This window comes from Myxocyprinus asiaticus, chromosome 48, assembly GCF_019703515.2.
Source record: "Myxocyprinus asiaticus isolate MX2 ecotype Aquarium Trade chromosome 48, UBuf_Myxa_2, whole genome shotgun sequence".
Classification (NCBI taxonomy): Eukaryota; Metazoa; Chordata; class Actinopteri; order Cypriniformes; family Catostomidae; genus Myxocyprinus; species Myxocyprinus asiaticus.
Genome location: NC_059391.1, coordinates 4,710,928 through 4,728,857, shown reverse-complemented (window position 1 = coordinate 4,728,857; position 17,930 = coordinate 4,710,928). Strand labels below are relative to the sequence as shown.

At 37.3% G+C, this 17,930-nt stretch overlaps 1 protein-coding gene across 3 annotated transcripts in view; it reads left to right on the top strand.

Annotated features, from left to right (window-relative positions):
• The window catches only part of LOC127437465 (WW domain-containing oxidoreductase), a 346,983-nt gene that overhangs the window by 13,564 nt on the left and 315,489 nt on the right, over nucleotides 1-17,930 (top strand). For all 3 annotated transcript variants that reach the window (XM_051692403.1, XM_051692404.1, XM_051692405.1), the window contains exon 5: nucleotides 16,417-16,523. In XM_051692403.1, the coding sequence (XP_051548363.1) occupies nucleotides 16,417-16,523 (107 nt within the window). The remainder of the gene's footprint in view (nucleotides 1-16,416; nucleotides 16,524-17,930) is intronic.

Below are 17,930 nucleotides of genomic sequence, written 5' to 3'. Positions count from 1 at the left end.
ACTCTGCTGCGGGGATGCTCATGCCTCGAGCGCACGCTTGCTGCAGCTAACTTATAACATGATGGCTCGTGACTTATTGAAGCATAAAATATGTATCACTGTGCATTTCTTATCATGAAGAAAATTGGCAATACGCAGCTTTATTAATAAGAGATATTTTTTTTTTTTTTTTTTGTGAGTTAAAGATGGATTGAAGTGAACAGAAATGTGTGAGAGGGTAGTCTTCACCCATTATACACTGAAACAAAATACTTTTTAATTTGTTTTTGTTTTGGCTTGTTTTCCAATATAAATATCTAAAACTCCTTTAAAACAACATTCATTTACTTTAGCAGATATACTGCAGAAGAATAACTTGTTATCTGAGAATGTTGAGTATAATATAAAAATACAAATATTTAAAAATATCTAAAAATGCTTTAAAAAAAAGATTAATTCACATGAGAAGCAGCATATAAGATATTTAGACATGCTTTTAGAGAATAGATCCTGAATAGAAGTATATTTTGTATTTACTGCACTTGCAGAAGTATAACCAAGTAAATGTATCTTGTTTTAAGGATGTTTAGACTATTTTAAATGGAAAATAAGACAAAAACACTTGATAACAATAGGATTTTTTTTGCAGTGAATATCTTTACAGAATTAAACATAAGAAGTATTTTTTCCCTTTAATTCAGTAAATGCCATTTAGAGGTATTTTTAAAAGATGATTTTGTCCTCTTTATTGTTAGTAAGCACGTTTAATACAACCATTTAAGTCGGGGCACAAGATGAATAAGAGCTAATGATTAATCATCGCAATAATCGCTGAATAGTCAAATAATCCTTCTAATAATTATTAGATTAATCGATTATCAAAATAATTGTTAGTTGCAGCCCTAGTTTACATACACTTAGATTGAAGTCATTAAAACTCATTGTTTAACCACTCCACAGATTTAATATTAGCAAACTATAGTTTTGGCAAGTCGTTTAGGACATCTACTTTGTGCATACCTGTGGATGTATTTTAAGGCCTACCTTCAAACTCAGTGCCTCTTTGCTTGACATCATGGGAAAATCAAAAGAAATCAGCCACAAGTCTGGTTCATCCTTGGGAGCAATTTCCAAATGCCTGAAGGTACCATGTTCATCTGTACAAACAATAGTATGCAAGAATAAACACCATGGGACCACGCAGCCATCAAACCGCTCAGGAAGGAGACGCATTCTGTCTCCTAGAGATGAACGTAGTTTGGTTCGAAAAGTGCAAATCAATCCCAGAACAACAGCAAAGGATCTTGTGAAGATGCTGAAGGAAACAGGTAGACAAGTATCTATATCCACAGTAAAATGAGTCCTATATCGACAACACCTGAAAGGCTGCTCAGCAAGGAAGAAGCCAATGCTCCAAAACTGCCATAAAAAAGCCAGACTACAGTTTGCAAGTGCACATGGGGACAAAGATCTTTCTCTGGTCTGATGAAACAAAATGGCCATAATGACCATCGTTATATTTGGAGGAAAAAGGGTGAGACTTGCATGCCGAAGAACACCATCCAAACCGTGAAGCATGGGGGTGGCAGCATCATGTTGTAGTGGTGCTTTGCTGCAGGAGGGACTGGTGCACTTCACAAAATAGATGGCATCATGAGGAAGGAAAATTATGTGGATATATTGAAGCAACATCTCAAGACATCAGCCAGGAAGTTAAAGCTTCAATTTCAAATGGGTCTTCCAAATGGACGATGACCCCAAACATACCTCCAAAGTTGTGGCAAAATGGCTTAAGGACAGTAAAGTCAAGGTTTTGGAGTGGCCATCACAAAGCCCTGACCTCAATCTGATAGAAAATTTGTAGGCAGAACTGAAAAAGCGTGTCGAACAAGGAGGCCTACAAACCTGACTCAGTTACACCAGTTCTGTCTGGAGGAATGGGCCAAAATTCCAGAAACGTATTGTGAGAAGCTTGTGGAAGGCTACCCAAAATGTTTGACCCAAGTTAAACAATTTAAAGGCAGTGCTTACAAATACTAACAAAGTGTATGTAAATTTTTGACCTACTGGGAATGTGATGAAAGAAAGAAAAGCTGAAATAAATCATTCTCTCTACTATTATTCTGACATTTCACATTCTTAAAATAAAGTAGTGATCCTAACTGACCTTAGACAGGGAATGTTTTCTATGATTAAATGTCAGGATTGTGAAAAACTGAGTTTAAATGTATTTGGCTAAGGTGTATGTAAACTTCTGACTTCAATTGCATATACAGTACAAGTTTTAGGTACTTGTGAAAAATGTTGCATAGTGAGGATTTCTTTAAAAATAGTGCCATAATTAGTTTTCATTTTTCAATTAACATTATCCAGAGTCTAGTAAACATAAAAAAAGCTAAATCAATCTTTGGTGTGACCAACTTTGCCTTAAAAACAGCACCAATTCTCCTAGGAACACCTAGACACAGTTTTTCTTGGTTGTTGGCAGATAGGATGTTCCAAGCTTCTTGGAGAATTCGCCACAGTTGTTCTATTTAGGCTGTCTCAATTGCTTCTGTCTCTTCATGTAATCCCAGACTGACTCGATGTTCAGTGGGGGTCTCTGTGGGGCCATGTCATCTATTGCAGGGCTCCCTGTTCTTCTATTCTATTCTGTTTGCAGAAGGAATGTTTCGGAGTCTAAAATGTAAACTCAGCAAAAAAAGGAACGTCCTCTCACATTCAGCTGCTTTTATTTTCTGCAAATTTAACACGTGTAAATATTTGTATGAACATAAAAAGATTTAACAACTAAGACATCAACTGAACAAGTTTCACAGACATGTGACTAACAGAAATGGAATAATGTGTCCCTGAACAAAGGGGGGGGGTGGGGGCTCAAAATCAAAAGTAACAGTCAGTATCTGGTGTGGCCACCAGCTGCATTAAGTACTGCAGTGTATCTCCTCCTCATGGACTGCACCAGATTTGCCAGTTCTTGATGTTAGATGTTACCCCACTTTTCCACCAAGGCACTTGCAAGTTCCCGGACATTTCTGGGGGGAATGGCCCTAGCCCTCACCCTCCGATTCAACAGGTCCCAGATGTGCTCAATGTCATTGAGATCCAGGCTCTTAACTGGCCATGGCAGAACACTGACATTTCTGTCTTGCAGGAAATCACGCACAGAACGAGCAGTTTGGCTGGTGGCATTGTCATGCCGGAGAGTCATGTCAGGATGAGCACACCGCCCCAGACCATGATGGACCCTCCACCTCCAATTCGATCCTGCTCTAGAGTACAGGCCTCATTGTAATGCTTATTCCTTCGACGATAAATGCGAGTCCACCATCACCCCTGGTGAGACAAAACTACGACTCGTCAATGAAGAGCACTTTTTGCCAGTCCTGTCTGGTCCAGCGAAGGTGGGTTTGTGCCCATAGGCGACGTTGTTGCCGGTGATGTCTGGTAAGGACCTGTCTTACAACAGGCCTACAAGCTCTCAGTCCAGCCTCTCTCAGCCTATTGCAGACAGTCAGAGCACTGATGGAGGGATTGTGCGTTCCTGGTGTAACTCGGGCAGTAGTTGTTGCCATCCTGTACCTGTCCAGCAGGTGTGATATTCGGATGTACCGATCCTGTGCAGGTGTTGTTACACGTGGTCTGCCACTGCGAGGACGATCAGCTGTCCTTCCTGTCTCCCTATAGTATGTCTTAGGCATCTCACAGTACGGACATTGCAATTTATTGCCCTGGCCACATCTGCAGTCCTCATACCTCCATGCAGAATGAATTTGAATTGAATTAATTTGTTATAATATCAAATTAGGTAATAACATAACATTTAATTTATCTCATTGATTTATAAATACAATAAAATGATCCAATGAATTCCATGAATTCAATATTCATTGATTCAATAAGAATTCATAAACATTTTGTACATCTCTACAGTTCATATGTAAAATGATTGCATTTCAGATGATGTCAATGCACCAGTACTGTACATTTCTGTTCCGGTTGAAGATAATATCCCTTGACATGCAAACTAAGGTTTAGAGTTGGCCTCTGTGTGTGCTTTGCAGTCTCATAGATGTTACTATATTGTGTGTTTTATCGTGGCTGGATGAGGATCCTGGACACAAAACTCTCCAGTTTATAATTCCGTTTACACTTTTATAATCACACAAGTAAGACAAGCAAACTTTACATTTTATCAATGGTTCCTCTTACATTTTAGTGGGCTCTATAATCCTCTGTGTGCTTGTGGAGGCTATTATTGGTATTGAGTGTCGGAGGAAATAGAATCTGAGGCTTTTAATGCACGTTTCATGTCCACTTTTGATGTATCTGTTTATTGGCTCTGTAATGAACAGCAGGTATGGTTGGTTAGCCAAATTATTGAGCGTTGTTAACCTTGGATGAAATTCACAAAGCACGGAAAAACTGATGTAACATGCAAGAAAATTACAACTGGGGATAAAAGGTTCGATAATGATTACGATCTCAATACCGCCCGAGTGAGCAGCCAGAATGCATACATATATATATGTTTAAGGCCTTTTACTGGCTTTTAAAGTAGGGAAGCTTTTTAAAACAGTTAGAAGCACTTGAATGTGAACTCAAGTGGTTTATGGATCCAGTTTGCTTTTACTATTTTGCGAGAGCGGCGATATTAAAGTTGCATGATTACCTTTTGCAGTGTCTTTCTCTCTCTCGCTCCCTCTTCAAAGGAACAGTTCACTGAAAAATTTTACTTCTGGCATCATGTGTTCACCCTCATGTTGTTCCAAACCTGTATGAATTTCTTTCTTCAGTGGAACACAAAAAGACATTTCCTGGCCAGTCTTTTTATAAAATGAAATAGACAGGGGCTGTCAAGCTCCAAAATGACAAAAAAGAAAAGAAAAAAAGGGCATGATGAAAGTGCTTTATATTTAAAAAAAATAGCACCATAAAAATGACTTATTTCCAGTATTCTGAAGTCATAAAATAGCCTTTGTGTGAGGAACAGACAGATATAATCATTCACTTAATCTTTTAATTATCAATAAAAAGTAGAGTTTTAATCGATTAAAATTAATTAATTACATGAAATGCTGATTAATTAATGGAATTAATCACGTACATCAATATTTGCTGAGTAAGGCCCCCAAACAAAGAATTCAATATAAATAATAAATATGTGACTGTGTGAGCGGTTCTAATCCTATGGCTGTGCTGCTTTTGCAGTTTACCGAGACGCGCTGTCTGCCCCCTGCTGACACGGCTCGTCAAAACAAGTTATTTCACTGTACTTCAAGTTTGATGGTAGGAAAATGCATACTTTTATTACGGAATTTATGACGGGTCATGACTAATTGTATGCATTTTCTTAAGCCATGATTTAAAAAAAATAAAATCACTTGAAATTAACACGTTAAAATGACAGCCCTAGTAAAAAGATAACTTTCCCCTCTGCTAAAGCGCCAAGAAATGGATGATGGCAGGGTCCGAGCGTGGAGACTGGTGTCAGGGGTTACCATGGGGATGGGGTGACTGATGCAAATGTAAGGCACAAAGAGTAATGGCAATGGGATTTAGCTGAGGCCACTTGGGGGTCAAAGACGGAGTATGTGAGGGAAGGGCTGCAGAGGGCAGCTGGGGGCAACCGCAGCAGGGGTAATAGAACAGCGTGGGGCTGGTCAGATGGAACTCCACTCCTCACACTCCAGTAATTACAAACCATACATTTCACTTTGGACTGTGACAACGCCTCCCCCGATCTCAAATGAAGATGGGGGTGGGGGGGTGGTATATATTAATGGTGTAAATTAAGGCTCCCTGCAGACGAATAGGTATGCCGGACTACCTATTTTAACCCAAAAATATATACCCCACCTGCTGTGCTCTGACTCCACCCCCTCTGATGCTTTATGAACATATATGGTCATTAGATCCACCCTGCAGCTACAATTGGGAAGCAGAAACAGAAACACCAGGAAAGCTTTTAAACTGGAACATAAACTAAAATCACCATGTTTTATTTTTACGTACTTCTGCAGTCCAAATCTACGTCTGCTATCTGGAACATGCAACTTAAAACTGCAGTGTGTAATTGATGCGCTAAAATTGATTAAAGAAATTTGTCACCAAAGAGAAGCTATAGCTTTTCCAATTCATTAAACTGCCTGAATGAGTTGTTTTGCTCATGTTGGTGATGCAGGTTCGAGTCCAGCTTGCAACATACAGTACATCCTGGTATTCTCTATTTCATTACAGTCTAGAACAGGATTGAGCCGTGGTGCAGTGGGTTGTGCATGTGCTTCTGAAATGTTGAGCTGTGGTGCACATGTGATGATGCAGGTTTGATTCTGTCTTTGGCAACGTTTCCCAATCCCACCCCAAATAGGATCTGTCCACTAGTGTTCTGCTACTTGACCTGAGCCCGACAGGACCTGACACTCTGTTGGGTTTTGATCCAGGTTTGGGTCAGTTTTTCAAGTATAACTGCTGGTATAACGTCAGGTGATGGGTTCGGGTTTGTAATTAATGATTTTGAATATAACTTAGGCTACATTTATTTAACATATATTATTTGTTTTTAATATGAATGCAACTTGTTTCGTGCACACGCTTTCACTTACAGACACGGGCGAACAGACAATTTAGGGCCTTAGGGGTGTCCGCACTGTTTTTCAGTTGTTATAATATCTAAACAACGTCTTTGAAAGTTGCACCACATCTCGCTGTTTTTCTACGCATCTTGCGCAGGTCCACTTAATTTTCTAGACACTGTGTCAAGTTAAAAAGAACTTTCATATTTAAAGACGCATCTCGAAGACACCTTCGTTCTGTTTCATTGCACTTTAACGTTTCGTTGTATTTAGCTTTTTTTTTTAGCGCAGGTGTTGCAATGTTTTATTAATGGAAAACAAATGTTTTTTTCCCTTTTGCTCTCGTTTTAAATTTTTTTAAGGGGCTGCCATGCCTTGTTAAAACTGTGTGGGAGGAATACACTAATAATGAATTGCACCCGGTAAAAGCGCCAGTTATTTGCACATGCTAGCCCCGATTCTCTAAAGGAATTATGCAAATCAGGCAACAGCGAAAGCGTGGCCACAAAATCGCTGCTGAACGCACTTTGCATGAGCAATTCCGATCTTGTGGGCCGATTCTGAGTGCTACAAAATGGAGGATGCAGCAGACAATCATTATCTGACAACATTTGACAGTACTGTACAGCATCACTAAAAAGCTTCTGGATATATTCCAGGTTATAATGTTCTTCTCCAGGGTATAAAATTAGCTCCTCATCTACCCGCCACTGTGGCGGGCTACCTGTAAGACGTCTCGGAGTGACATATGACAGTAAATGCCATTAAACACAAAGATGTGCGTTTGAAGAATCACACTTTATTATATATTGAAGAACAGACAACAGAAAAGCTGTCGATGCGCATGTGATTTGCCGTATGTTCAGAGGCACACCCTAGTGCCTATATATATATATATATATATATATATATATATATATATATATATATATATATATATGCTGTGTATATATATCCTCGTGCTACCCGGGTCTGTATGTGTAGACATTAAATTTTGTCCACATACGTGGAAAATGGGACCATTTTTCCTCAAAAGTTGAAAAAAGATGTTAGTTATTTTGAATAATTTTCAGCTGTAACACATCTCTGGGTCATTTCGCTTCATTTTAATATACATTTTGTTATATTTTATTTTGTAATCACTGTACAATATGGTTCTATTCATTAACATTAGTAAATGCATTCCTGTATATTTACTGTGCATTTGAGAAAGCTGAAAATGTTTTGCTTTCAGAGGCTTGATATGGAGTTAGGATGAAAATAAGGTGCATTTCAAACTGTTCTGAGACCAGTGCAGACATACAGCACACTGGAGGTTAAGTCATTCACTAAATAGGAAGCAAGGGTGCATCCTATAGCTTTCTATGCAGCTAAGTGCATTCATTCCTAAAATCTGACCAGAAGTTCAGATTCAGGCTGCAGATGATGTTTGGACCGCTCAGCATGTTTGGCAGACATGGGACAATAGTAATCAGTACATAGATTCAGTATTTAATAATGCGAAGTTTTATTTTAACATGGTTGGCAGTGATTTGATGATGCTGGCCATTACTTTGAATACGAAAGCTTTATAGAAAATCAGCTGTAATGTCTATAACGTCTTAAAAACATGAATAACCAACACTCCTGGACACATAAACTATTTGATGAAAAAAATCTGACTTTCTATAGCTTAGTATTGCTTAACATTTTACAGCTTAATCCTCAGAATATATATATATATATATATATATATATATATATATATATATATATATATATATATATATATATATATATATATATATATATTTATTTTGCTTGTTTATTAGGTGCTACTAGTTACAAATCAAAAAGGGATATGAAAAAATCACACAGCAGTCACGCTCAGGCCTCAGATGGATATATATAAAATTGGGCATTAAAGTATTTCATACCCTGCTCTTTTTCATAATTTGATCATTATTTAATGAATTACTGTTTATATTGTCAATCGAAAATGTACACCAACATCTGTTTAAAAAAAAAAAAAAATCACTGCCTGCTTTCATCTGGCGGAAATAGTGCACTGTAGCGCAATCTATTATAAGCCATATATACATTGAAAGGAGGCGTGTTTGCGTGAAAAAAAGAAAGATAATGACTTAATTTAAATTCTTAAGATGCGGTGCAATTTCAGCGCCAGATTGCGGGTGGTTGGTGAATACAATACGGGTTTTTGCGCTGAAACACTACACGCAATAATAGCACAACTGAATAGTAAATTCACCCCTGTATGTTTAATATTACTATACTGTTACAATGGTCGCCTGTAATGCCTAAATAATATACAGCCTATTGCAACAATTGTACTTGCTAGGAGAAGAAATTATTAAGAGAGTAAAAGATTTTTGTTCAGGCTGTACTGGTTGGGACAGGATTTAATGCATCAACTTCAACCACTCTTCACTATAAATCTGTCTGATGATGAACAAAAGCCCAAAAACACACATCTAGGGCAAAAATCAGTGAGAATCATGCAGGTGAATCAGAGTGTTTGTCAGTCAAGCACTTTGTTTATCTTAGATTATTCTTCCACTTGTAGCTCCAAAACAAACATGTCCAGTAGAGACCAGGATGTGACCTGGAGAAGAACTCAGCACAACAATAAAATCATTAGCTGACCCAGAAGTCATCTCTGGAACATCCCGTCTTTACATTGTCAACACAAAACTCCAACCTTTGTTTGCTCTTGTACATTGGTTATCAAATGGTTGCAAGTCTGTTCTTATGGGGTCACGGACAGCAGGGAAAAAAACAATGCTACACATGCAAATAATGAAATGCAACTAAACATAAAATAATGCATTGCTAGGATAGCTAAATAAATAGGTTTATCTAGTTTTAAAAGGGGGGAAAAACACTTCTGATAAATATAGATGACCACATGTTTTGTGAAGTGATTTATTGGCTGTAATGTCAGCATTAGAACATAGTGTAAATAATAACTTAAATATAGTGGTCATATAACTGACCTTGTATTTTAATTTGATCTTTTGAATGAATTCAACCTTTAAACATACACAAAATTCACACACATTTAGCTGGATTTCTCCCAGGCCCCTCTACTTCTGTTTGACGAACAAGCAGAGTCATTATGACTAAATTAATGTCAAGCCCCTCGTATTTTTCATAAATAATACACGCCGTGTCGCTGTTGTCGTTAAACATGTTCTAATTTGTTCTCCATTACAAAAAAACAACAGCGTTGATTAATTCACACTTCAAGCTAAGCAACCGCTACGATTTTTACAAGGTGACTAGGAGGATTGCTCTTTTCATCAACACTAACATGACACTTTGTTGCGTTAATAAGTCTCTGTGTGATGAAAGCATTGTTTTCATCTGAATTTGCTTTAGTAAATTGCTATTTTTGCTGATGGTTTACTGGCAAGAAAAACATTTCAATTCTCACGTTTCTTGTTTGTATTTTGGTGTCTGTTTCTCTGAACCGAAGCCCCTCAGGCAGATACACACAGCGCTCTCCATTACTCCTAATAAGGTGTCATAAAATTTAATTCCATGCTTGGTTTGTCAGAGAGGAGTTCTTATCCTGCTCCAATTTTAAGTTTTAATGGGTAATACTCCTTAGCTCTCTTCTCACAATTAGGCCTCCTAGTTACCTTTTAATGAAAATCAGATTAAAACATAATCTAATTAAAGTTCATTTTAATCCACGCTATCATGCAGACTCTGTCGCTTGGAATCACGCAGCACACTTTCAGAGTTGGTTTGTTTGCGAAGAAGAGGAAGATCGGTCAGACTATCAATCAAGAGTTTTTACATATGCATGTGTGTTGGAAAACTCTTATAATGTGTATTGTGGTGACAAATATGCACTCGGAGCTGTGGCCTAGCGGTTGATGCATTAAAAAAAATGCAGATTCAGTTTCCCCCCTCTTTCGGCATCATTTTCTGGGTTAATCTTATGCCTACATGTCCAGTTCACAATGCACATAAATATATAGTATATATACACTGGCGGCCAAAAGTTTGGAGTAATGTACATATTTTGCTCTTATGGAAAGAAATGAGTACTTTTATTCACCAAAGTGGCATTCAGCTGATCACAATGTATAGTCAGGACATTAATAACATGAAAAATTACTATTACAATTTGAAAAACATTTTCAGAACTTCTTAAACTACTTCAAAGAGTTCTCATATTGACAGCATTGCAGATCCTTGGCATTCTAGCTGTCAGTTTGTCCAGATACTCAGATGACATTTCACTCCACACTTCCTGTAGCACTTGCCATAGATGTGGCTGTCTTGTCGGGCACTTCTCACACACCTTACAGTCTAGCTGATCCCACAAAAGCTCAATGGGTTTAAGATCCATAACACTCTTTTCCAATTATCTGTTGTCCAATGTCTGTGTTTCTTTGCCCACTCTAACCCTTTCTTTTTGTTTTTCTGTTTCAAAAGTGGATTTTTCTTTGCAATTCTTCTCATAAGGTCTGCACCCCTGAGTCTTCTCTTTACTGTTGTACATGAAACTGGTGTTGAGCGGGTAGAATTCAATGAAGCTGTCAGCTGAGGACATGTGAGGCATCTATTTCTCAAACTAGAGACTCTGATGTACTTATCCTCTTGTTTAGTTGTACATCTGGCCTTCCACATCTCTTTCTGTCCTTGTTAGAGCCAGTTGTCCTTTGTCTTTGAAGACTGTAGTGTACACCTTTGTATGAAATCTTCAGTTTTTTGGCAATTTCAAGCATTGTATAGCCTTCATTCCTCAAAACAATGATTGACTGATGAGTTTCTAGAGAAAGCTGTGTCTTTTTTGACATTTTTGACCGAATATTGACCCTAAGACATGCCAGTCTATTGCATACTGTGGCAACTCAAAAACAAACACAAAGACAATGTTAAGCTTCATTTAACGAACCAAATATCTTTCAACTGTGTTTGATATAATGGCAAGTGATTTTCTAGTACCAAATGATCAATTTAGCATGATTACTCAAGGATAAGGTGTTGGAGTGATGGCTGCTGGAAATGGAGCCTGTCTAGATTTGTTAAAAAATGACTTTTTTTCAAATAGTGATGGTGCTGTTTTTCACATCAGTAATGTCCTGACTATACTTTGTGATCAGTTGAATGCCACTTTGAATTAAAGTACCAATTTCCTTGCAAAACAGCAAAATCTGTACATTATTCCAAACTTTTGGCCGCGCGTGTGCGTGCGTGTGCGTGCGTGTGTGTGCGTGTGTGTGCGTGTGCGTGCGTGTGTGCGTGTGTGTGTGTATATATATATATATATATATATATATATATATATATATATACTGGGATTTTCACACACAACAGTCTAGAATTTACCCAGAATGGTGCCAGAAACAAAAAACATCCAGTGAGCTGCAGTTCTGTGGATGGAAATGCCTTGTTGATGAGAGAGGTCAACAGAGAATGACCAGACTGGTTCGATCTGACAAAGTCTACGGTAACTCAGATAACCGCTCTGTACAATTGTGGTGAGAAGAATAGCATCTCAGAATGCTATTCTGAGATGCGGGTTTGCGCAGTTCTGGCGGCACGAGGGGGACCTACACAATATTAGGGAGGTTGTTTTAATGTTGTGGCTGATCGGTGTACAGTTGAAGTCAGAGGTTTACATACACCTTAGCCAAATACATTTAAACTCCGTTTTTCACAATTCCTGACATACAGTAGAGAAGTGGAAATGCCTGTGACATGTGTGCTAACATCACTAATAATCGGTGACAGCTGTCAGCATTTACATCCACTGATACCCATAATTCGCAGCACCAGAGAAGTTCACGGAGCGATAGAGTCATGCTTATATTTGAGGCATGTTGGCCTGTCAAGTCTTTCCTGAGCCATGCCAGTGTAATATGTTTTACAAGTAGCATGGCCAAGGGTTATTTCACAGTCAAAGAGGCAGACCAGGCCAGCCAGTAAACCGCCGCTGCACAGGGGAACAGCCATGCAGCGACGCAGCACATTTAATCCACCTGCTGCCTGCTACTGCACTTAGACATGGGGTCGAGCCACAGAGTGTCAAGGGACTCGCGCAAAGCACAATTTCCCTGCTGATAAAAAAAAAAAAAAAAAAAAAATCCCCAACTTAAACCAGCCCCAGCTGGATTACTGGTCTCCCAGCCTGGCCAATCTGGTGTAGCTGGTCGGCCAGCTGGTCTCCCAGTTTAAAAAGTGGCCAGATCACCTCTAAAGCAGCCAACAGACCAGCCTGACTTGGCTAGCACACCAGCTTAGGCTGGTTTAGGATGTTTTTTTTCATCAGCAGGGTTATTTCTGTCTTTAATTCTGTTCCACGTTAATAGAAAATTATCACAAAAGTAGCTGGCAAATAGGAATGGGCGACGTATCGAATATTCACAATATATTTGCATGGATTTAGCTGGAGATATAAAATTGTGTTGCATATTCTTAATCATTTTTGGGCACTCTTAAGATTTTGATTATTGTTTTTTTTTTTTTAGGTACATTACTAGTTTCAACATTAAGGGCCCTTTTTTAAGAGCACTATCGCTATGTGCAGCACTATGCCATAGGCAGAAGTGCAAAGTCAATGGGCAAGTTTTGGTATTTTCGTGCAAAAATACGCTAAGTCTAGGCGCAAGTGGGTTTGGATAAATTACTCGCACAATGCACTAATGGGTTGGATCAAGTGCAATTTAAGTTTGAGTTTCTTCTCCAGTTATTGCACCATCTGTGTCCTATTATGTAGTCCATTCCCTGTCAAGCATCAGCGATATAAACAAAGACAAATTCATAAGAAGTTTTGGACTGTATGCAGTGAATTAGAAGAATAGAAATATGGACTTATATGTTCTTTTGTGCATTCACTGCATCCTTAATGAATGTTAGGCATATTTCTATGAGAGTGACATGCTCCTTTTATATGCATGGAGAATGTGGTTCTTGTCAGGATTTATTTTTATTTTTTTTCTGTTAAATTATAGAGAATGTAAGTGTTATTAATCATTTTCATCTACTGACTCATATATCATGGCTAGTATTAACAGTGATTGTATCGGCACACACACACATACTTCTATCAGTCGATTTTGAAAAATTTTATTCACTTATTTAAACATACAAATAAATATATAAAATAAAAAAAATAAAAGATTCTTAATTCAGATTACACTTCAAACAAAATGAATATATAATCAAAATAATGAAGTGGCCAAAACATTTTTTTACCAAATCCAAATATTCTACTCTCTCCAAATTTGTTACCACCTGCTTGTGGAATCTCCAAACTGCACGTCTAAGTGCAATCAACTACTTCTCAGGAAAACGGCAAATTGCGTTTTGCACCACTTCATTTACATACAATACACCCACGGTTTGCGCACCTACACCCACAGATAGCTCAAACACTCACATCCAAGCACTTAGAATCAGCACTCTCATGAAAATTGGATGAGATGTAGCCAATATCCGTTGCGCGTAGTGTTGCGCTTTGTGGACTCATGAAAATAGAGCCCTAATTGTACCCTTTGTTTTGCTGGACAAGAAAAACTAGCTTCATACCAAGTGTATTCATATCATTTTCAATGCAGCCACATTGAGAGCCCCATATCTCTGGCATTTAACCATACAGGGCAGAAAAGGGAACGTTTGTTCTGAACCAGAATTTAAAAGGATATTAAAATATATTTAATACTTCTGGAGTTATAGGCACTCCAACTTTGGAAAAATAATACAAAAAGTATTTCTGGACCCACTCCATTGGAGTGTTCTGAAGTCAACTGATTTTAGTAATAGACCTTACTGTCTGTGTGTAAAAATAAAATAATGACGCTGCCACCAAGATTATATATATATATATTTTGTAGCTTTATTTTAACGAACATTGTCATTTTGACCCCGCTCTCTAAAATGATGGATTACTCTGTAAATGTTGATCCATAGCGTTTAATGTTTCAGCTTTCATCATCATTAATGTTAACCTTTTTAAGTCAAACTTCAAAAGTTTTAGAAATTTGGTTGATTTTACACATAATAACCCTAATGCGAATTCATATCAGTGTGTCACTAAATTCGATTCATCCTTGTGCAGTGTTAAAGCAAAGATGTTTTAATAATGTCTCTAATTTAAATTTGAGTTGAGAAACAGTGTTGGCAACTGTATGTTTCAATGAATCAATTAAAATGATACATCATTGATTAATTTGTCATCATTCAAAAATGTTAACGTTTGCTGTTTATTGCTATGTATTGTTATAATGGTGTATATAAATGAAAATTATAAATATAATTATTTGTTGTGTTTATTTAGGAAAGTACAGTGTGCATTCTTATATATTTTATATTTTATTAAGATTTTTCTTTTTTTTCTCTCTGATTGAGAGTAAATACATATTGCCAGAAGGGTGATATATATAGTATATATGTGTGTGTGTGTGTGTGTGTGTGTGTAAAATGTCATACTTGCACAAAGCTCCTATTTGAAAGCCCTACTTTTCAGTCAGGTTGCTGTAATTAAACTCAGAATTTAATGAGCAAATCTGGCTGACAGAAAGACCTACATATATCTGAAGATTATGGGTAAAAAAAATAAATAAATAAAACAAAACCCAACAAAGCTTGAATCTCCTGCAGACTGACCAGCAGTTTTTTCGTCCTGATGCTGCGGGACACTGCAAATTTAGAGATCTTACCTTTTTGTCCTTCATATGAAGGCAAAATACGCCATTGCCCCCATCTGAAATTCCCTCAGATTTTTTAAAACTTGATTATTAATGTCGGACTTGCAAACTTGAGCCATTGTTTCGAACTTGAGGATTTTTCTCCCCGTATCTATTCTGAGACACACGTACCTTTATGACTGGTGCCCACTCCGGTAATAAAGTGCTGATGCCAGCTTTAGAGAAACTTTAAACACACTTGGTGTAATCAAACGCACAATGCAAAATGGCAGGTCAGCAAAACCAGCCAAAACAATACCCCAAGTCCCCCCTAAATATAACCTTTTTCGGTGAAGCAAATGTTTTGTGTTTCTGCCTTCCCCCGACATGTATATTTAGATCATTGTTTCTAGCTTTTGGGTTTGACTGACCCATTTAGACCGGTGATTTTGTAAATTAATTGGAGAAATTGATATGAGGCATCAGAGTCATTTTCAAATTAATGAGGCCAAAGTATCTCTGACGCTGTATGATAGCGTCTTATCACGCTAGCTTTGAAGTGCTTTAAGATCATGGGTTGTGCTTAAACGTTTGTCTTTTTAAGCTATATGCTCTAGTAGGGTTATTATAGTTTGTAGTGTTTTTAATTTTTATCAATATTTTCTTTTCAATTTGCCCTTTCAGTTTTAGTTCAGTTTTCATTAGTTTTCAATATTTTAGCTTTTGTTAATGCGCTAATTAATACCATTTAAATATGTTTAACACTACAAATTTCTCAGGGCTGTCTTGAGTTATCACTATTATGTGTTTTTATGTTTAATGAAGGTGGGGTTTTGATTCTGTTTCTTGTCTTTACGATTGACGTTTTTGTGTCCTGTAGTAGAGGTGCCTCAAAGTCGTGTCCTTGGTCCGTTTTCATTTCATTATCTGTTCAGAAGCTATTGGAGTTTCTCTGCTTTAATTTGATCATTTTCATCACTTGAAAAGGGACTTGATTGACTATCTTAAAGAAGAGCCTTTGGCTTTCTGTTTGATGGAGAATAAATCCGAGATATGAAGTTCTCTAGCTCATCTCCACGGTACCCGTTCACCCACTGATTCATTTGGTGCAAATAACTGCAAGAGCACTGCAAAGTTATCAGAGTGGAATGACTTATCTCAATCATGTTATTTCTCTTCTCCCACAACCCCTCTTGCACCCACCCACACACTATCTGCAGGTTTTGAGACTGCCCGATCGTTTGCTCTTCACGGCGCTCATGTGATCTTAGCCTGCCGTAACAAAAGTCGTGCCAGTAAAGCAGCGAGTCTGATCATGGAAGAGTGGGTGAGTATAAAGACACACACACACACACACACACACACACACGGAGCCCTTGTGCAGCCCGACTTCATCACTCCTGACCTTTTACATTTCATATATTACATTTTGTGTAGCTATCCATAGACATCCATTTTCTAGGGGGCTGTTAATTCAGGAATTGTTCTTGCATTAAAAAAAAAAAAGAAGACGATGTAGCACAATGGAATGGAAAAGAATGGTAGTTGTAAGACATTGAATAAACATTAAGATGTGGTGCAATATGTTTACATATCCCAAAAAAGTCAAAAATAGTGCAACCTAATCGCAAAATATGTTTTGTTTGAACGGCCCTTAAGGCAGCATCTTAACTTAAGTGGACCTCACAAGTAACTGATTTAAAACACTCTTAATAGGCAGCAACTCTGCATGCCACTTAAACTAGCACTAACATAAAAAGCACTTGCAGACTCGACTCCGAAATTAATTCAAATGGCGCTTTTGTTAGCATGTGGCTAAGCTAACCATGTGAGACTGCAAAATTTGGGTGAAAAATTATATAATTTGGTATAAAATTATATAAATATATATAATCAAGATTAGTGGTCGACTGATTGTGAATTTTTCAGATACCGATAACCAGGGTTGGGGAGTAACAGAATACATGTAACGGGATTACGTATTTAAAATACAAAATCTAAGTAACTGTATTCCACTACAGTTACAATTTAAATCATGGGTAATTAGAATACAGTTACATTCAAAAAGTATTTTGATTACTGAAGAGATTACTTTGCATTTCATTTTCATTTGTTTCATTTAATATTTAGTCCTTTCAGATGGAAAACATTTATACATATAAATGATGCGATCCAAAGTGTATTTGAACAGCGGTGAAACACTTTCTTATGATGTGTTACATTCAAACGAGCAGACAGAGAAGTAAGTTTGAAGTAAGTTTGGAGCACAAGAAATAGAAATAAACCTTGTGTAAATTGTCAGCTTTACGCTAAGCTAAAATGCTATTTCTAGCCATTTTACATTCACATGTTACCAGGCACAATCATATTTTTTTATCAAGAAAATTCACGTTGGATCATAATTTCTTTTTTTCTAGTAAGACCTTTGGTATTAGGGCAAAAATCTTTTTCTTGATAATCATTTTTGTATTGTTTTCCTGTAAAAATATCTAAAAATCGTTATGATTTATCTTGTTTTAGAAACAACACTGCATAAGATATTTCGGTTTTTCAGAGAATGTATTTTTAACATGTGTATTTTGTCTTACTGTACTGGCAGAGTTTTTATAGTCAAAACAAGTGAAAAAATCTACCAGTGCTGAAGAAGTAATCCAAAGTATTTAGAATACTGTATGTTACTGACCTTGAGTAATCTAACGGAATACGTTACAAATTACATTTTACAGCATGTATT